A 21,663-nucleotide genomic window follows, 5' to 3' on the forward strand; every position below is an offset into this window, starting at 1 on the left:
GTATCTTCATCACATTCACTTACCAGGGTATCTGTTCAACTTCTTTGCACCCCTTTCCAAAATGCTTTGTCACTCTTCAAGGGTGATAAACCTTTTTGGTGGATATGCCTTTTGCTAGGCTGGAACTGAGTCTTATGGTTACATAGATACTTCCTAAAATGGATGGAGAGATTATTTCCAGTACCCCTGTAACTGGGAACTCTGCAGAAAATCCACAATCTTCACATAAATGTTTTTGAATTTCTCATGTTTCTAAAAGTACTCCAGGTCTTCAAGATGTTCCTTCAACCTGCAGTGGATATTACTAGCTATGATATATCAACAGAATGTAAGACTGGAGTCTTACCTCTTCTTTTTCATAGTGCAGAGTTTATGGGACTGATTCTGTCTGTTCCAAAAGCAGGAACACGTTCTGAGCAATCTGTTCATGTCCCCCCACAATGCTAAAAGTGCACTGTTTTTTTCATCAGAGCTGGTCTTGGCCATGAATCTTTGCAGGGGTGTCTTTCTGTTGTCATGGAAGGGGCCAACTCTTAATTTATTCCCACTCATTCTTTCTGTTCAATGAGAAACAGTGCTCACTGCACGTCCTCACCATTCTATGGTGGTTAAAGTAAGCATGGTTTATCTCTATTTTCTATCTAACAAGGAAAGTTTATGAGTGGTTGCAACTTACTTTCTTCTTCTGATGCTTAAAGGATATGACTTTTGTCCAAATACCACAAGACATAAAAGGCATTTTGGATGCATCCCAAAAGCCTTCAGTGTGCCAGTGCTATGCATCTAAATGTAAACATTTTAAAATTTGCTGAACCTTGAAAATTTGATCTTCCCTTCTTAATGTGTTATCTTTTTTAATTGAATTAAAATCTGTTAGTACTGCATTCTTGTGGCCTTGTTATGGATTTGTCAGTTATCTCTGTGTCTCAAGATCTCATCCAGGTTTCTCTCTCTCTCTCTTTTTGCACATGAAGATTAAATGTTTTCTCAAAGGCATGCATAACTTGCATGCCCTGGTAATGATATCAGTCTCTGCCTGGAGTTTTTCTTTTGTTTTGTCTATGTTAATGAATAGACCTCTTCAGTCACTGGAAACTTGAGCTTTTATGTAATACCATGGGAAACAGCCTCTTCAGCTCTTGTTATTTCTCCTCAAAGGACTAGCAAGCTATAAGAATAATGCCATAACTATTAATCTCACTGTTTAATTTTCCCAGAATTTCTCAACCAATTTGGAATCTCCACGCTCTTAGCATTCATTGAGGTTTTACATTTTATCTAAAGAGGACTGATTCCATTCATTTGAGTAAACATTTATGTTAGAACCCTAAAAACGGGAAAGCAGTGTTATCGTCACCTCTCTGGAGGTGGATAGAATCCACCATCTGACTCTGTTATCAGCCAGTTAACTGATAACTTCCTCTCTGTGCCCTTCATTGTTTTTGTAAAGAAAACTAGTCTCCATATTCATCTTCACTGAGAACAATTACTGTGATGTTGAAGCTTAGGAACAGTTCTAGAAGCACCTATCTCTTGTCACTGGCCCATCTCCAGGTGTGTGTGTGTTTATTCGTTTAGTCGCTTCTGACTCTTCATGACTTCATGGACCAGCCCACACCAGAGCTTCCTGTCGGTCGTCAACACCCCCAGCTCCCCCAGGGACGAGTCCGTCACCTCTAGAATATCATCCGTCCATCTTGCCCTTGGTTGGCCCCTCTTCCTTTTGCCTTCCACTCTCCCTACCACCAGCATCTTCTCCAGGGTGTCCTGTCTTCTCATTATGTGGCCAAAGTATTTCAGTTTTGCCTTTAATATCATTCCCTCAAGTGAGCAGTCTGGCTTTATTTCCTGGAGTACGGACTGGTTTGATCTTCTTGCAGTCCAAGAAGAAAACTCTCAGAATTTTCCTCCAACACCACAGTTCCAAAGCATCTATCTTCCTTCGCTCAGCCTTCCTTATGGTCCAGCTCTCACAGCCATATGTTATTACTGGGAAAACCATTGCTTTAACTATGCGGACCTTTGTTGTCAGTGTGATGTCTCTGCTCTTAACTATTTTATCGAGATTTGTCATTGCTCTTCTCCCAAGGATTAAGCGTCTTCTGATTTCCTGACTGCAGTCAGCATCTGCAGTAATCTTCGCACCTAGAAATACAAAGTCTTTCACTGCCTCTACGTTTTCTCCCTCTATTTGCCAGTTATCAGTCAAGCTGGTTGCCATAATCTTGGTTTTTTTTGAGGTTTAGCTGCAAGCCAGCTTTTGCATTTTCTTCTTTCACCTTCATCATAAGGCTCCTCAGTTCCTCTTTGCTTTCAGCCATCAAAGTGGTATCATCTGCATATCTGAGATTGTTAATGTTTCCTCTAGCGATTTTAACTCCAGCCTTGGATTCCTCAAGCCCAGCTTGTTGCATGATGTGTTCTGCATACAAGTTGAATAGGTAGGGTGAGAGTATACAGCCCTGCCGTACTCCTTTCCCAATCTTAAACCCGTCCGTTGTTCCGTGGTCTGTTCTTACTGTTGCTACTTGGTCGTTATACAGATTCTTCAGGAGGCATGCAAGATGACTTGGTATCCCCATACCACTAAGAACTTGCCACAATTTGTTATGGTCCACACAGTCAAAGTCTTTAGAATAGTCAATAAAACAGAAATAGATGTTTTTCTGAAACTCCCTGGCTTTTTCCATGATCCAGCGGATATTGGCAATTTGGTCCCTAGTTCCTCTGCCTTTTCTAAACCCAGCTTGTACATCTGGCAATTCTCGCTCCATGAATTGCTGAAGTCTACCTTGCAGGATCTTGAGCATTACCTTACTGGCATGTGAAATGAGTGCCAGTGTTTGATAGTTTGAACATTCTTTAGTGTTTCCCTTTTTTGGTATGGGGATATAAGTTGATTTTTTCCAGTCTGATGGCCATTCTTGTGTTTTCCAAATTTGCTGGCATATAGCATGCACTACCATGACAGCATCATCTTGCAAGATTTTGAACAGTTCAGCTGGGATGCCGTCATCTCCTGCTGCCTTGTTATTAGCAATGCTTCTTAAGGCCCACTCAACCTCACTCTTCAGGATGTCTGGCTCTAGCTCACTGACCACACCATCAAAGCTATCCCCGATATTGTTATCCTTCCTATACAGGTCTTCTGTATATTCTTGCCACCTTTTCTTGATCTCTTCTTCTTCTGTTAGGTCCTTGCCATCTTTGTTTTTGATCATACCCATTTTGGCCTGGAATTTACCTCCGATGTTTCTAATTTTCTGGAAGAGGTCTCTTGTCCTTCCTATTCTATTGTCTTCTTCCACTTCCACGCATTGCTTGTTTAAAAATAATTCCTTATCTCTTCTGGCTAACCTCTGGAATTCTGCATTTAATTGGGCATATCTCCCCCTATCACTGTTGCCTTTTGCTTTCCTTCTTTCTTGGGCTACTTCTAGTGTCTCAGCAGACAGCCATTTTGCCTTCTTGGTTTTCTCTTTCTTTGGGATGTATTTTGTTGCCGCCTCCTGAACAATGTTGCAAACTTCTGTCCAGAGTTCTTCTGGGACCCTATCTACTAAGTCCATCCCCTTAAATCTATTCTTCACCTCCACTGCATATTCCTTAGGAATATTAGTGAGCTCATATCTAGCTGATCTGTGGGTCTTCCCTAATCTCTTTAGTCTGATCCTAAATTGTGCAATAAGAAGTTCGTGATCTGAACTACAGTCAGCTCCAGGTCTTGTTTTTACTGTCTGTATAGATGTCCACCACCTTTGGCTGCCAAGGATGTAGTAAATCTGATTTCGGTGTTGTCCATCTGGTGAAGTCCATGTATAAAGCCGTCTCTTTGGTTGTTGGAAAAGAGTGTTTGTTATGCAGAGCGGGTTGTCTTGGCAAAATTCTATCAGCCTATGTCCTGCTTCGTTTTCTTCTCCCAGGCCATGCTTACCTGTAATTCCAGGTGTCATTTGACTGCCCACCTTAGCATTCCAGTCTCCCGTGATGAAAATAGCATCTCTTTTAGGCGTGTTGTCCAGTAGGTGCTGCAGATCCTCATAGAACTGCTCTACTTCAGCTTCTTCAGCATCTGTGGTTGGGGCGTATATTTGGATCACTGTGATGTGAGATGGCTTGCCCTGAATTCGAATTGAGATCATTCTATCGTTTTTTGGATTGTATCCAAGCACTGCTTTAGCCACTGTACTATTAATTTTGAAGGCTACTCCATTTCTTCTGTGGTCCTCTTGTCCACAGTAGTAGATCTGATGGTCATTTGATGTGAAGTGGCCCATTCCAGTCCATTTCAGTTCACTGATGCCCAAAATGTCTATCTTCAATCTTGACATCTCACCAATAACCACTTCCAATTTGCCCTGGCTCATAGATCTTACATTCCAGGTTCCAATAGTGTGTTGATCCTTAGAACATTGGATTCGCCGTTCACCACCAGCACCGTCGGCCGCTAGCCGTCCTTTTGGGTTTGAGCTAGCTGCGTCATCACGTCTGGGGCTAGTTGAACTCATCCTCTGTTCCTCCCCAGTAGCATTTTGACCATCTTCTGACCTGGGAGTCTCATCTTCTGATGGTATACCGACATATCTCTGGTTGTACTGATCCATTTAGTTTTCACGGCAAGAATACTGGGGTGGGTTTCCATTACCTTCCCCAGGGATCACATTTAGTCTGTCCTCTCTGTCACGACCTTCCTGTCTTGGGTGGCCCTTCACGGTTTAGCTCATGGCATCATTGAGGTGCTCAAGCTCCAGCACCACGACAAGGTAAAAATCCTTTGCTGAAGATCTCCAGGTGTACACAGTATTTTATTTATTTATTTATCAAATTTTATCACTGCCCATCTCCCTTCCAAGGAGTGACTCTTGATACTCTCACATCAGTGTGAATCCCAGCAATCATAATAAAGATGAACTTGATTACTTACATGTAGCTGAGGTTTTTCAAAAGGTCTTTGTGAATGTGAACTATTCTGTAACTTTGTTCACTGTCTTGTTTCTTCTACTGTTGGGCTGGTCTTCAGAAACAAGAGGAGTGGCCAGTAGCTCTGCTGAGATAAGGTTTGGCAATGGGGCTTCCACAGAACTTCATCTCTAGAAGTTTCTGACAGGGTTAAAACCTGGGAGAGGGTATAATTTAAATCTCACTGATGGACTTCTTTGAAATTCTCTCTAGTAAAAGATAATTACAGTTTGCTGCAACTAGTCTAGATGAGCTTTCTAACATGCCTTAATCTGTTCTTAGACCTTCCACTAAGGATTTTTCCATTCAGCCAGGGAAAACAGAAAAAAAAAGCTTTGAAACATTATATCCAAAGCACAGAAATACTGACCTTAATAAAATCTTATGAACATCTTGAAAACATAAGAGTAACTGTAGAAGTATGTGGTTTTACAAATAGGAAAATTTTTAATGAGAAATGTCGTTTTAGAACCAATGAAACCAAATCTGTAGCCATGAGAATAAGTGTAGTGGAAAACTTGAAAACCCTAATGTAGTTATATATTGCTTGCTTGAATAAGCCCTTGGGTTTTTAAAACTCGGCTAGCAGTTGTGATAAAGGTGATAGCTTGAAAGACACCATTCAGACATTGTGTCTGGGTCTTGCTAGGTAAGCTCTTTTTCCTCCACGTTATAGAGCACTCAGTTTTATAGTATTTGGAAAAACTGATGTTGCCTGCTGAGTCAAGGGAAATGCTTCATTTCTGATGTTCTGGGTATAGTCAACAACTGAGAAAATGACCTGCCAGCTGAACCCATCTTCCAAAAGTGGATGAATGAGCAAGGCACCAGCTTTTGCCAGTTTATCCTGTCCCTTAGGCTGGAAACAGACAGAGAAAGGAAGTTTACAAGTCTCTAAGCTTTAATGGTTAAGTCGTAAGTCAGTCCATTGACTTAGGTTGACAGCTATGAATCCAGCTACAGGCTGAGATTCCACCATATCAGTCTCCAGATTAAATCTCCATAATGCACTGTGCCATTGTATCAAATGAATAATGTTTGTTTGTTTGTTTGTTTGTTTGTTTATTTGATTTCTATAGCTGTCCTTCTCAGCAAGTGACTCAGGGGAAGGCTTTTGGGGGAAAAGTGAGTTTTGTCTCTTCAGGTCTCTCTGTGTGGGTGCAAATTAACAGATGCTTTAGGGGGTAGGGTTGTGTCGTATGAAAAAACGAACAGAACTTGTCACACACAAGTTCTGCACAGGCCCAGATCTCCATCACTTGGAATTCACACTTTGAATTCTACTCAGAGAACCTCAGTTTCAGGTAAGCAACCTGTTCTTTTCCTCCTGTTTTGGTAATTAGCTAACTAACAATAGGATGGACTTTCTCTGTCTTTCTCTATTCCCCATTTCTGCTACACTCTTGCCCCTGGTCACCAGGTGGCAGTGGGAGACATTGCGAAGGTCACCAATGGGCAGCACCTCCCAGCAGACATGATCATTTTATCTACCAGGTCAGCTATCCTGAATGTACGTGAACTTGGGCTTCTGCTGAACTGAGGTTTTAAAGCACATTATCTGCCTTTTTAAAAATCAGCACAACACAGGATAAGACCATACTTCCTCTTCCTTCTTCCCTTACTTCATTTTATATTATTTATAACACAGGTCAAAAAGGTTGGTGCACGCTACTCCGATCTCAGTAACTGCTCCCAAAATGAGAATGAATGATAGTATTTACATTTTAATTGTTTCTTCCATCTCTCAAGGGGACATTGACAAAACCTAGTTCTTCTTTCCTCTAACATGGTTCTGTTCCTTTGGATCATTCAGTAATAATGATAATGTTTATTAATTTGATTTTAAGTCCATGTTAAGCAGCCTACTGAACATAAATATAAATGTACCTAAAAATAATGGAAGCAATTTAAAACATCCACATGTTCCAGCATGATGCTACGACAGTGAAATCATAGAATGTCATATTTTCCACATTATCTTCCCTCTGTTAAATATGATACATCTAAATGTTTCCAAAGCTACTTTCCAACAAAAGATAATTGCCACAACCTTTTGCACAAATGGATAGGTGCCTTCAGAAATGGGCAGTATGCAAAGAAAATAAATAGAATAATTCCTGACCGTATAAACTGATGTCATGCTATTAAACAGTATCCGAATTGAAAAATCTCCCTTATTGAAATAATAACTAGCTTCCTTTAAAACTATCTTGGTGTCTGCCTTATGGTCACTCAAAACTTTTCTTCCCCTGAGGAAAAGACTTGCTTTTCTACCATTTTCTCTGGTTGCTTGAGAATTTCGTTTCTCTCAGTGAGTGTATTTTATTGGAGAAGGCTGTTATTGTTCCCTGACCTTTTTAGGTCCTTCCTTAACCAGAAAATCCAGCTGTTTGCCTCTGCTAGATAGTCCAGCTGTGAGGTATGCAGGGGATACAGAGTTCTCCTTGGGAATAAATTGTTCTACTTTCAAGTTTAAATGCTTGCTCTTTTTAAGACTTGAAAGCTTCTGAACTAGGCACATACACAGACATATATATAAATACACTTAACGTCAAAGCAAAAAGCTTTGACTGCCAATATACTTTTACTTAAATACTCCAGGATAACATAAATCAATAGCAATAATTAAGTTATGGGATATGCAGAAATAAAGAGGTATTATAAAGTACAAAAAGCTTAAGGTACCATTACCTCCTTCCAAGGGCTAAGAGAAGTGACTGGCCCAAGGTCACCCAGCTGGCTTTGTGCCTAAGGCAAAACTATTGCTCACAGTCTCCTGGTTTCTAGCCTGGTGCCTTGACCACTACAGCAAACTGGCTCTTCAGCAATGCTTACCCTCTGTTATTCATTCAGGATTTCATTATAGTTCAGTTGTCCCCCTTAGAAAAACTTTCACTGGGCAGAAAGGGTGGTGGTGCAGTTGATAAGAGGAAGCTCTCCCTTACTGAGCTGGATGTATATGATTTTTCACATACCTAACCGTAGGAGTTTTTTGGCAATTTCATACAAAAGTAAGAGTGTGATACCAATGAGTTAACAAAGGGTTGCTTGCAGAAAGTTACAGGGGTCTTTGTAAATTGAGTACAAAGATTTCCATAAAATACAAAATCTTTTAAAAAATTAATTTGAAATATATGAACTACATATTTTTGAAAATAATATTCTATATATCAAGTGTATCTTCTGATGGTAAAATAATACCATCAGGGAAGGATGATGGGAAGATTTTAAGGAATCTGGAGGGAAGATGGAAGATTTTAAGGAAAGTGAGATGTACAAATGAGGAAAATAATATTTATGCCACAAGCTTCTGGCCACAGTAAGTGCTGGATGTGAGCTACAGCAAGGTGAAAGAGCCAAAACATTCATGATGATCTGCCTAATAAATTAAAACTTGTAATTGAAGCTCTTGCACAGTTGACAGCTACCCAAGTGTGTGTTTCTTTTAAGACGATGCAGGGATTCTGCAATTCTATGGGAACTTTCTAAGAGCCAGTTGGGGCTGAGTTGGTGAAATGACCATCTCAAAAAAGTCTTGCCATGCAAGACTACAGAAGAAGATGGCAAAATCTGAGTAGAATTTCAACTAATGATCATCATCCTTGTTAAAAATAATCTGTTAAATTTGATAAAACTATTTCTTAAAACAAGGCACTAGGGCAGACCCCTCCTCTAGACCCCTCCACACAGCCCTGTGTTAAAGTGTCACGTGCATTTCACTTATTCTGTTTCTTTAAAAAGGCCTCAGTTCACCAGAGTCTGCATGCTGTTGAGGTAGTGTTTTTTCTGATACACTGCATTAATTATTTTTTGAATGTGTGCATATTAAAAAAAAATATCTGATTTTTTAAATCCTTTGGGTAATAATTGTAATTTTGGGGGAGAAAATCAGTGGTTGAACAACAATGATTCTGGAAAGCAAGAGTCTGTTTGCAGGCATCTTTCTTTTTCGAGGTTGCCTTTAAAGCTTGATTGTTTTTTGCTTTTTTACAGTGAACCTCAGGCAATGTGTTATATTGAAACAGCTAATCTTGATGGAGAGACCAACCTTAAAATACGACAGGTAAAATTAAATTTTGTTTCGGTGAAAGTGATGAAGTGATAACTTGGAACAGCTGGGGCTCTTTTGCCATATCAGTTGCATCATGTGATTGCAGATGGAGATCTGAATATTGGTTCTTTTCTTAAAGGAGCACCTAGAGATAATTCTTCATTTTAAGATAACAGCAGCATGGGGGATAGTGGGGGTTCACTTTTCAAGATCATTGCCAGGGTTATAATTAGGGAGCTGCTTTATTCCAGATCCACATTATCCAGAATTATGTATCCTGTCTGGGAACTTTACTTTTGAAGTTTCTGTATTGAAAGCCCTCGGCCATTGAGCAGTGGCTTTTCTTAATCCATGGCTTAGACTGAGAATCTTTTTTGGCAATGGAGGAAATCAGAATTTGTCTACATATTCTCCCTATTTTCATAGGACCATTTGTGGTTTGGAACAGTGTATGTGGAAGCATTTTTATCAGCTTTCGGACAGATTATCTGTTACTGCTCTTTGAAAAGCAGAGGCATTCTTATACTTTACAGCAGGAACTTCCATTGTTTCTTTCCAAAGTAGTTGGCAGGATGGTCCAACATGAGGAAAACTACCATTCAGTTAGCTAGAATAGAATCAGGATGGAATGACTTCACAGCAGCCAGGGTGTGTGGTCTCTGTACTGGTGAGGAATCTCAGGTTCCTTACGAGTTGGCAAACTTCCTCTTATCTTCCTACCCAACCCATGCTGAGAAAATCTGGAAGTTGTAGATAAGCAACTATGAGGATATGTTCCTAATGTGTGAAAAGGAATAGATATTTTGGCAGATATATCTATGGCTTGGTTCCTTACAGGGATTGATTCAGACTGCTAACCTCCAAACAAAAGAAGACTTGGTGAAAATGTCTGGGAAGATAGAGTGTGAAGGACCTAATCGTCACCTCTATGACTTCACTGGAAATCTCCGTCTTGAAAATCAAAGGTATTCAGTTGATATGAAAACAACTGGTACTTCCCCTCACCCCCAGAAGCTTGCATGGCTAGACCTCTTCCAAAAATAGCTGTATACCCCTGTGCATGGGACCTGGCGATGGGGTGTGGCAAACAGCATGAACAAGAAGATGGCTCCAGAGAATGATTGAATTCTTTGTTAAATGGGAGTCACTGTCTGTTAGAAAGTGATAAGGTAAGTCCCAGAAAAAGCTGGGTCTTCAAATCCTAAGTGCTACATATCCCTACTGTTTGACAGAATGATGCCAAATGAATAAGAAATATTATTGAAGATAACCCCTTAAGACAGTCCAGAAGCTTCAGGTAGTAGAAAATATGATGGGTAGAATACTGATAGATCCCATCAAGCCTTTTAATTGTCCTGTACTGCTTTGTGCTGCATTGATGACATTTTTTAGTGTGCTGCTTTTAATGTGCTGTGGCATTTTTAGTGTGCTGCTTTTAATTTTTATTTTAACTTATTGTGTGTTAGTGTCCTAACTGCCAGGAAACACGCTGAGACAAGGAACTGGTCTCTAATGTTTTATTGCTTGTACATAACAGGAATCCTAACAAACTGAAGAAGCGTGGGAAAAACCCAGCCATATAAACCCCAAAGGTTAAAGCGGTCCCGATCTGTGTCTCTTTGAATGGCTACCTAATTCCTCAGTGCTACACATGCGCTTAACAGTCTGGATGGGAGCTCCTGCTCGCCATTCTTACTCATGACAGTTTTTGTTTTCTGTTGATTTTATTGGGATTTTAACTGCATGTCACCCTGACAGTTGTTATATATACTGTATATACAGTGTGTGTGTGTATCAAATTTAGTCACCGCCCATCTCACTTAAAGAGCGACTCTGGGCGGTTTACAATAAAGAATAAATACTACTTAACATACAATAAAACAATAAAATACAATAAAACAATAAAACAATATTCTTAAATAATCCAAGGGATAGATGGTAAAAAGTTCTTAATTTAATTTATGGGAGCATCTTTAGGGTACTAACCACCCCCAAGGTTGGTTACCCCTCCTTACACCCCACGCGAGATGGCAGAGCCAGATCTTCACCCCTTTCCGGAAGGCTGGGAGAGTGGGGGCCCACCTCACCTCTGGGGGAAGAGTCTTCCATAGGGCAGGGGCAATTTTGAAATAGGACATTAAGAAATTTTTGAAATAACATTACTTACAGAAATAACAACAACAGCAATAGCTACAACTTTATTTACTGAGTATATTTAGAAAACCTATATTTTGTTTTTGATTGTATTGTAAACTTCTCCTCCTCTTTCTCATCAGACCAGTTCCAATTGGACCTGACCAGATCCTACTAAGAGGTGCACAAATAAGGAACACTCAGTGGGTTTTAGGAATAGTTGTCTACACAGGACACGACACAAAACTTATGCAGGTAAGTAGCTGTTAATCCATTGTAAGGCTTAATTTTGTTTCTGCTGGGAAGTCCAGCAGTGGTTTCGAGTATATGTTTGTTATTTTATTATTTGGGTATTTTAAGACTTAGACCCTACTTTTTTTTGCTTATGTAGCAAAATGAGAACAAAAAATAAAATGTACTGTAAACAGTAAAACTCTCATGAAAATAATAAATATCATTGTTAAAACCAACTCAAACTGATCAGGCCTGGCTTAAGAGAATCTTTAATTCTTTTCCCAAAGCAGAAAAAGTGAGAACCCAGAACAAGTCCTGAGGGAATGCACTCCATAGTTTTGAAGGAACGTAAGAGAAGACCTTTCCCATGGGTCTGAGAAAAAGATTTCAGAATGTGACACAACTTTAATAGGACCTTGTCTACTTATGCTAATGTCTGCACAGGTTTATATCAAGACAGCAAGCCCTTTAGATAATGAAGTTCTCAATCATCTAGGATTTTATAAGTTAAAACCAATACTTGAAATTATGCCTTGAGAACAACTGGTAACTGCTTCTGGGATTCTGCACCAGTTAGCAGCTTTATTGTGCATCTTGCATGTTTGTTTGTTTTTCAGACTGAGCTGCGGTAGTTGTGTGACTATAATAGTGCAGAAGTTTGTAGAAATTAGGAGGTTGCAGTTTTTCATTGTGTGGAGAAAATACAACTATATTTGTGTGCATGTATACAGGGTTGTGTGTGTGTGTGTGTATACACACACATACAACTATATATATTGTAACCTTAATAGGTTGGCTACTAAATAGCAAGCTGTAGTTAAAAGGTTAAAATAACTTAAGACTGTGTCTCCATTTACAGCCAGATCCTTAGTTAATGCTTCTTTAGGGGAGATTCTGCTCATTCTGCTGCTGCAGAGGATCATCCCAGAAGCAATAGTTCATAGCTTCTGGAACATCTCCACTGCCATGGGTTGTATATGTGGGAGGGGGAGGAATGATTTGTTGCCTAGGAACAGAAAGGTCACAAGCAGACACAGAGGAAATTGTTGTGGTGACTTGCTTATCTAAAGTAACATCATCTCGAAGAGCAGAGACTGGGAACAGAGCTATAAAACTGAAAGACATTGCAAGCATTCAATTTCAAAAAGGCAAAAAAACCCAGTGGACTTAATGCGGGGGGCAAGGGAATCTGACTCACTTGTGACTTTGCAGGACAATGGACAGTATCTCAATAAAATATCTTTCCTATATTCCAAGAGGCTTGTGGTAAAGCTTATTAATACTGAGGTATCTGAACCTACGATCCTCACAGCTACTGCTTACAGACAGCTATTCAGCAGGGATGCATTGCCACCCTCTCTGTGGGTGGAGCCTATGTTGGGGAATCACCTTCCCTCTGCATTAAGTCAAGCTTCAATATGGTTGTGTTTGGTGTTTCTTGAAAACTCATCATTTTAGGTCATTCCCCTTACAATTCAGTTTAGGAGCTCTGCTTCTCATGAACTGTATTCCAGAAGATACTTACTTTGTACAATATGTAGTGAACCGCAAACAGGTTGTGTTTGCAGTATAAGCTAAGCAATAAAAAACAAACCAAGATTAACATTAACTAAGCTTAGCACTTGTGGAAATGCAGCCAGAAGTGTGCTGTGTGAACACAGCTTGTCTTCTCTCCCTTGGTATGTCTGTTTCAGCTTTCCCCAGTTTGATGCTATCCAGATGTGTTGAATTATAAGACTTCTGGTGCAACACTCCTGAAAGTTACTGGGTTGGAGAAGGCTGGCCTACTAGTTCAAAGCAGGTAGCATCCTGTGTTTTAAACTGGTAGCTGTTATGGAAGGAAAGGATAAGGAGAAACACAGCTTCTGTTTTTAATAATGGATGTGAATCTTTCACAATATCTGGCTGTAATTTAATCTTGTTTTTATTATTCTTTTTGTGAGCACAATTAATCATTGTAATTCTGTGGCTGTTCCTTTCCAGAATTCAACCAAAGCTCCACTGAAGAGATCAAACGTAGAAAAAGTGACCAATATGCAGATTCTTATTTTGTTTTGCATCCTTCTCGTCATGGCTTTAGTGAGTTCTGTGGGTGCCTTACTGTGGAACAGAACACACGGAAAAGTCATTTGGTACTTCGATTCCACTGGTAAGCAAAGGCTGGATGTGTGGAAATATGCTCTTATCTTAAAATCAGAAACATCATTTTCAGTTGAAGAAAGCTGTGAAGATTCTTCAAATTGATGCATCCACGCAAGAGCACCTAAAGTTTAGCTCAAAGCAGCTGCCTTACCTTCTGCATCATGTAAATGATAAACATGATCTGGGTCTCCAATACCCTGTTCATTTACGATTTAGTCTGCTGCGTCCCTCTCATTGTCTTGTTTTTAGCCCCAAGAACCAGCTATGGATTTGTGCCAGAGAAAAACACCTGCCCTCTTTGTGTTAGTTGTCTAGTTTGACCAGAGTGTAAAGTTACATTTGCAGTCAGAGCAGGATTGTGTTTGATTTCCTTTTGGCCTGGTACTGGTTTATCTTCTCATATTAAATGTAGTATAATGTTGCATATAAGAGGCTGGAAAGATGACAGCCATTGCTTGATTTAAATAAAACGGAAGAGAATGAGTGTTTCAGAGCAGAAATAGCTTCAGCCACATAGGAGAAGTGTTCCAGTTTCCAGTTAGTTGGAAAAAAGGAGGGGGCATCTCACTAAAGAAATAAAACAGAGGTCCCAGTCAGTCTTCAGCAAAGGATCGTTACCTTGTCGTAGTGCTGGAGCTTGAGCACCTCAATGATGCCATGAGCTAAACCGTGAAGGGCCACCCAAGACGGGAAGGTCATGACAGAGAGGTCAGACTAAATGCGATCCCTGGGGAAGGTAATGGCAACCCACCCCAGTATTCTTGCCGTGAAAACTAAATGGATCAGTACAACCAGAGATATGTCAGTATACCTTCATGGACCAGCCCACGCCAGAGCTTCCTGTCGGTCGTCAACATGCCCAGCTCCCCCAGGGATGAGTCCATCATCTCTAGAATATCATCCATCCACCTTGCCCTTGGTCGGCCCCTCTTCCTTTTGCCCTCCATTCACCCTAGCATCAGCATCTTCTCCAGGGTGTCCTGTCTTCTCATTATGTGGCCAAAGTATTTCAGTTTTGCCTTGAATATCATTCCCTCAAGTGAGCAGTCTGGCTTTATTTCCTGGAGTATGGACTGGTTTGATCTTCTTGCAGTCCAAGGCACTCTCAGAATTTTCCTCCAACACCACAGTTCCAAAGCATCGATCTTCCTTCTCTCAGCCTTCCTTATGGTCCAACTCTCGCAGCCATATGTTACTACAGGGAACACCATTGCTTTAACTATGCGGACCTTTGTTGTCAGTGTGATGTCTCTGCTCTTAACTATTTTATCGAGATTTGTCATTGGTCTTCTCCCAAGGATTAAGCGTCTTCTGATTTCCTGACTGCAGTCAGCATCTGCAGTAATCTTTGCACCTAGGAATACAAAGTCTTTCACTGCTTCTACATTTTCTCCCTCTATTTGCCAGTTATCAATCAAGCTGGTTGCCATAATCTTGGTTTTTTTGAGGTTTAGCCAGCTTTTGCACTTTCTTCTTTCACCTTCACCATAAGGCTCCTCAGTTCCTCTTTGCTTTCAGCCATCAAAGTGGTATCATCTGCATATCTGAGATTGTTAATGTTTCTTCCAGCGATTTTAACTCCAGCCTTGGATTCCTCAAGCCCAGCATGTCGCATGATGTGTTCTGCGTACAAGTTGAATAGGTAGGGTGAGAGTATACAGCCCTGCCGTACTCCTTTCCCAATCTTAAACCCGTCCCTTGTTCCGTGGTCTGTTCTTACTGTTGCTACTTGGTCGTTATACAGATTCTTCAGGAGGCATGCAAGATGACTTGGTATCCCCATACCACTAAGAACTTGCCACAATTTGTTATGGTCCACACAGTCAAAGGCTTTAGAATAGTCAATAAAACAGAAATAGATGTTTTTCTGAAACTCCCTGGCTTTTTCCATTATCCAGCGGATATTGGCAATTTGGTCCCTAGTTCCTCTGCCTTTTCTAAACCCAGCTTGTACATCTGGCAATTCTCGCTCCATGAATTGCTGAAGTCTGCCTTGCAGGATCTTGAGCATTACCTTACTGGCATGTGAAATGAGTGCCACTGTTCGATAGTTTGAACATTCTTTAGTGTTTCCCTTTTTTGGTATGGGGATATAAGTTGATTTTTTCCAATCTGATGGCCATTCTTGTGTTTTCCAAATTTGCTGGCATATAGCATGCATTACCTTGGCAGCATTGTCTTGCAAGATTTTGAACAGTTCATCTGGGATGCCGTCATCTCCTGCTGCCTTGTTATTAGCAATGCTTCTTACAGCCCATTCAACCTCACTCTTCAGGATGTCTGGCTCTAGCTCACTGACCACACCATCAAAGCTATCCCCGATATTGTTACCCTTCCTATACAGGTCTTCTGTATATTCTTGCCACCTTTTCTTGATCTCTTCTTCTTCTGTTAGGTCCTTGCCATCTTTGTTTTTGATCATACCCATTTTGGCCTGGAATTTACCTCCAATGTTTCTAATTTTCTGGAAGAGGTCGCTTGTCCTTCCTATTCTATTGTCTTCTTCCACTTCCACGCATTGCTTGTTTAAAAATAATTCCTTATCACTTCTGGCTAACCTCTGGAATTTTGCATTTAATTGGGCATATCTCCCCCTATCACTGTTGCCTTTTGCTTTCCTTCTTTCTTGGGCTACTTCTAGTGTCTCAGCAGACAGCCATTTTGCCTTCTTGGTTTTCTCTTTCTTTGGGATGTATTTTGTTGCCGCCTCCTGAACAATGTTGCAAACTTCTGTCCAGAGTTCTTCTGGGACCCTATCTACTAAGTCCAGTCCCTTAAATCTATTCTTCACCTCCACTGCATATTCCTTAGGAATATTAGTGAGCTCATATCTAGCTGATCTGTGGGTCTTCCCTAATCTCTTTAGTCTGATCCTAAATTGTGCAATAAGAAGTTCGTGATCTGAACTACAGTCAGCTCCAGGTCTTGTTTTTACCGACTGTATAGATGTCCGCCACCTTGGCTGCAAAGGATGTAGTCAATCTGATTTCGGTGTTCTCCATCTGGTGAAGTCCATGTATAAAGCCGTCTCTTTGGTTGTTGGAAGAGAGTGTTTGTTATGCAGAGTGAATTGTCTTGGCAAAATTCTATCAGCCTATGTCCTGCTTCGTTTTCTTCTCCCAGGCCATGCTTACCTCTAATTCCAGGTGTCATTTTTCTGCCCACCTGAGCATTCCAGTCTCCCGTGATGAAAATAACATCTCTTTTAGGCATGTTGTCCAGTAGGTGCTGCAGATCCCCATAGAACTGCTCTACTTCAGCTTCTTCAGCATCTGTGGTTGGGGCGTATATTTGGATCACTGTGATGTTAGATGGCTTGAATTCGAATTGAGATCATTCTATCATTTTTTGGATTGTATCCAAGCACTGCTTTAGCCACTTGACTATTAATTATGAAGGCTACTCCATTTCTTCTGTGGTCCTCTTGTCTACAGTAGTAGATCTGGTGGTCATTTGATGTGAAGTGGCCCATTCCAGTCCATTTCAGTTCACTGACGCCCAGAATGTTTATCTTTAATCTTGACATCTCACCAATAACCACTTCCAATTTGCCCTGGCTCATAGATCTTACATTCCAGGTTCCAATGGTGTGTTGATCCTTAGAACATCGGATTCGCCGTTCACCACCAGCACCATCGGCCGCTAGCCATCCTTTCGGCTTTGAGCTAGCTGCGTCATCACGTCTGGGGCTAGTTGAACGCATCCTCTGTTCCTCCCCAGTAGCATTTTGACCATCTTCCGACCTGGGAGTCTCATCTTCCGATGGTATACCGACTTATCTCTGGTTGTACTGATCCATTTAGTTTTCACAGCAAGAATACTGGAGTGAGTTGTCATTACCTTCCCCAGGGATCGCATTTAGTCTGACCTCTCTGTCACGACCTTCCCATCTTGGGTGGCCCTTCACGGTTTAGCTCATGGCATCATTGAGGTGCTCAAGCTCCAGCACCACGACAAGGTAACGATCCTTTGCAGATTTCTTGTGGAATCTGTTTAAAATTCAGAGAAACTTAGAAAGTTAAAAATCATAGTTGGGCAGGGGACCTGGCAAGCATTAAGGGAGGGGTACAGAGCACTTGGGATACCCAGGTACCACACTGGGGATTCCAAAAGTCAGTGGTACCTGAGTTTCTTATGGGTAAGAAGCTGGGATAAACATTGAATTACTAAACAAATAATATGCCATAAAGAAATAAAGTCAAGATGGGTGGGTGGGTGGGTGATATTTTGAGCTTATCCTTAGGTATATTAAGGAAGATGCAAACAGCATCTCCATGAATTCTATAAGTATGTAGAGGAGACCATAAAATTATAGAGGTCAGTCTCACTCAAAGGATTACTGCATCTTCCACTGTATTTCCCCAGCAGATGTTTGCTTGATGTCTATTAGAAACACATTTATTTATTTATTTAGCAAATTTGTCACCGCCCATCTCCTTCCACCGGAGGGACTCTGTGCGGTTTACAACAACATACTCACTAAAACTGTAAATATATAAAAATGCCTTATAAAATTACATATTAATAAATATAAATAAAAGTAAAGTCCAGATGGGTGTGATCTGCATGGAAGGGGTACTTCAAGGCACTAGCCAACTCCAGGCATGACTGTTCTCCTCCCTGCCCCAGGCCAGGTGGCAGAGCCAGGTCTTCAAATTCCTCCGGAAAGCCAGGATCGATGGGGCTAGCCTCACCTCCAGGGGCAAGATGTTCCAGAGGGCGGGAGCTACTGCAGAGAAGGCCCGCCTCCTGGACCCCGCCAGATGGAATTCTCTTACTGATGGGGTCCGTAGCATGCCCTCTCTGCATGATTGGGTGGGCCGGGTTGACGTATAGACTTTCAGTATGTGAAGAGGAACCCAGGATAAAGTCCAGCCTCAGAACATTTCACCATTGTGTTTGTACAGACAGAGGACACCTCCCAGTCACAATTAAATGGACGGTTGTAGAGGAAAAGGTGCCAGTATTTGACAAATGGTGGGAAGTGACCTAGAATGCATGACAAATGAAGTCCTTCTGTAAATTCAAACAGCATAGGATTTATTTATTCATGTATTCGATTTAGACACCACCCAGATCCAGTCAACTCTGGGTGGCTCTCAGCATAAAAAACAAAACATCAATATACAATCAAAAGAATACAACTTAATAACAAGCAAGATGGTGAATTCCATCTGCAACAAATATAGATGAGGGTAATGTAAATCAGGCTTTCATGTTTAGCTTTTGTTTAAAACAGTATTTGTTGTGGTTACTTACCGTAGACCACATAGCAACCTGAAATTAACAGCAGCGTGTGAAATTTGCAGAGATTGAGAGCAATACCAGGAATGCCTTTTGGAAGGGAAGAACTCATGTGGCATTACTGAGATTTGCTTCTGAGAAATGGATGAAAGCCCGCCCCCCCCATCAAGCCACATCAGTTATTGTTAGCCTTTCAGCAACACTGCACTGTCCAGGGGGCTGCCCATGAAAAGCGTCTGTGAACTCTGATCAATGCAAAATGTGCAGTTCTGCTGACCACCGATTATACTGCAGGCAGGTGAAAAGAAATTGCAATGGCTGTCCCTTGCTTTCCAGGCTTAATTTAAGGCATTAATCTTAAGTTTAAAAGCCCTAAGCAGCTTTGCCTGTCCACCTTTTCCATTCTGAACATCCCTGGTTGTGAAGAACTGCAAGAGAGCCCCCTTTGAAGATGCTCCTGCTTGTTGGGTATGCGGGGAGGGACTCTTTTTCTACAATCCCTTATGTGGAGCCCAGGAAGAGCATTTGTCTGTCTTTAGTCAGGATGACAAGCATCTCTATTTTAGTTGGCTTTCTGAATTGTTTTAAAGGTCATTTTTCTTGTTTATTGTTTAAAACACTTCTTAAAACACATCTGGTGAAAAGTGAAAGGTCCCCTGTGCAAGCACCGAGTCATGTCTGACCCTTTGGGGGGGACGCCGCTTTTGCGACGTTTTCTTGGCAGACTATGGTGGGGTGGTTTGCCATTTTTCATCATATTATTAATTCTTTGCTTGAACGTTCTGTTGAAATGTTGGAGCTGTTGACTGCCTTTTCAAGTGGAAGAAGTGGATCCAGTTTAAAGAAGATGTTCAGAGCAGTGTGTGGATTTTCACAGTATCTCCACCCCTCTCTGCCCCACTTGCTATAAAGGGGCAACGTGGCTTCACTCCTTTCCCTTGGTGGCTCCTTGGATCGCTGTCCTGGTCCTTGGCCAGCTTCCCTCAGATTTGCCACAAAGGAGTTAGCAGGGTCTTAAATGTCAATATGTGGACACAAATGATTTGCAGCTCTTCCTGATTATATTTCATGGGGAGACTGAAAAGAGAATGGCAAGCTTTTGTGATGGAGACAATAGCAATAAATGAATACCTTTTCTATAATGAGACAAAATGTCTTACTGGTCATGATAGCTATTCTCCATTGTGTGTTCTTCTCTGTCATCTGCTGTTTCAGATCAGTCACTCTTTGTCTGGGTTCAATCACTTTGAGAAGGAAGGCAATAGGCCTCATCGGCTACAGAGCTGTTCCTGGTGGGGCTGGCTTCAATAGGTGTAATGTTCATAACGTAACATCATAGTAGTGCTTAGCTGCTCATTTTTTTCCTTTTCTGGGTTAAGAATACATCTGCCAAAATGTATTCTTGACCAAGGCGAAAAATGAGAGGGGGGAGAAGGACAGTACATATCTTAAATATAGAAGGTGGATATATTTAAAGGAGGTAGTGAGGCATGTCATGAAAAGAGATGAAAGGAAAGCAAATTGCCAGACCCCATATATATAGGTGTGTGTGTGTGTGTGTATATATATACACACACACACATATATATACATGCACACATACCTATAACTATATAGGTATGACCAAAGGGATAGATTTGGTAACATCTGCAGCTCCCACCTGCAGGTGATCAAACCAACATCCAGATAGTTTAATGTTGTGCTTAATGGATGAACCTCTAGGACAGTGTTTCTCAACGTTGGCGACTTCAAGATGTGTGGATGTTGACTCCCAGAATTCCCCAGCCAGCATAGCTTGGCAGCATAGTTGCCAAGGTTGAAAAACACTGCTCTAGAAAGTCCTGTAACTGAAAGCGCTAACTCTGTCCCACCACTGTTCCTCAACATCTGACATTGTGACTTCTGATTTGTGAAGGAATCTTAGGGCCACCATGGCTAATGGGCATTAGTAATCTGACCCCCAATACATTGGCTTACAACTCCTTTTAAATTGGTATCGCACTGCATCATCTTGAAGCAAATTCCATAATGTGACTCTGTGTTGTGTGAAGAAGTTCTTTCTTTCATTTGCCTTAAATCTCTCACCCCTTCTAGTATGGGGTGTGGAATGGGGGGTTAAAATCTCTGCCCGTTAGCTCCATGCCAGGTATAAACTTATACACCTCTTTTTAATACTCGAGAGTATTAATTTCCCCCAGCTCCTCTGCCTGTTCCCTGTCCTAGGTTTTCCTAGCTAGTTTGGATAGTAAAAATAAACCATCTTATATAGGCATTTTTTGAGTTGGAAAAGTCAAAACACCCCCTGAAATTCCTCAGGTTATACCAGCCTCTGCAGATAACCAGACATGCAGTATGGGTGCCTGCAAGAGAAAAGCTTCATAAAGCTGGGTGGTGACTTGCTTGTAAGTTTGCAACCATCTGCATGAAGCCTTTGCAACTGCAGGCATCTGTGCTGAAATATCTATAGGAAACTGGCATCATCTGAGTGCCATTGGTGGTGAAGGAGATTCTCAGGTATGGTCACCTGAATAGTCTTGATTGAGTGATACTGAATTGGTCTACCTTTTGACTGAAAAGAAGGTTGTAAGGGTATATAGTGGATGGGAAGTACAAGGCAGAACTGTGTTTCCAGACATCCTTTATTTGAAGAACCATCTGGCCAGTGTTTGGTTCAAAAAGAGAAAACAACATGAGCTTTGTAATTCTCCACCAGTGGCTTGCACTGGGACAGCTGACTGTTTACAGCCTTCCCTTTCTATTCAGATTACAGTACAGTAATTCTTTCCAAATACAGTATGCATTTATAACGTTTTATTTCACTTTTCTACTTAAAGCACCCAAAGCATCAACTTATACACAAAGGCATCCATATCCCTTTGGGCTTGATGTGTAATTGGCCA

General features: G+C 41.1%; 1 protein-coding gene across 1 annotated transcript in view; it reads left to right on the forward strand.

Annotated features, from left to right (window-relative positions):
- ATP8A2 (ATPase phospholipid transporting 8A2) overlaps positions 1–21,663 on the forward strand; it is a 337,944-nt gene that overhangs the window by 48,594 nt on the left and 267,687 nt on the right. The window contains exons 6-10 of the mRNA XM_063305756.1: positions 6,380–6,453; positions 8,953–9,022; positions 9,848–9,975; positions 11,287–11,398; positions 13,361–13,526. Coding sequence (XP_063161826.1) covers positions 6,380–6,453; positions 8,953–9,022; positions 9,848–9,975; positions 11,287–11,398; positions 13,361–13,526 — 550 coding nt within the window. The remainder of the gene's footprint in view (positions 1–6,379; positions 6,454–8,952; positions 9,023–9,847; positions 9,976–11,286; positions 11,399–13,360; positions 13,527–21,663) is intronic.

This window comes from Candoia aspera, chromosome 5 (assembly GCF_035149785.1).
Source record: "Candoia aspera isolate rCanAsp1 chromosome 5, rCanAsp1.hap2, whole genome shotgun sequence".
Lineage (NCBI taxonomy): Eukaryota > Metazoa > Chordata > Lepidosauria > Squamata > Boidae > Candoia > Candoia aspera.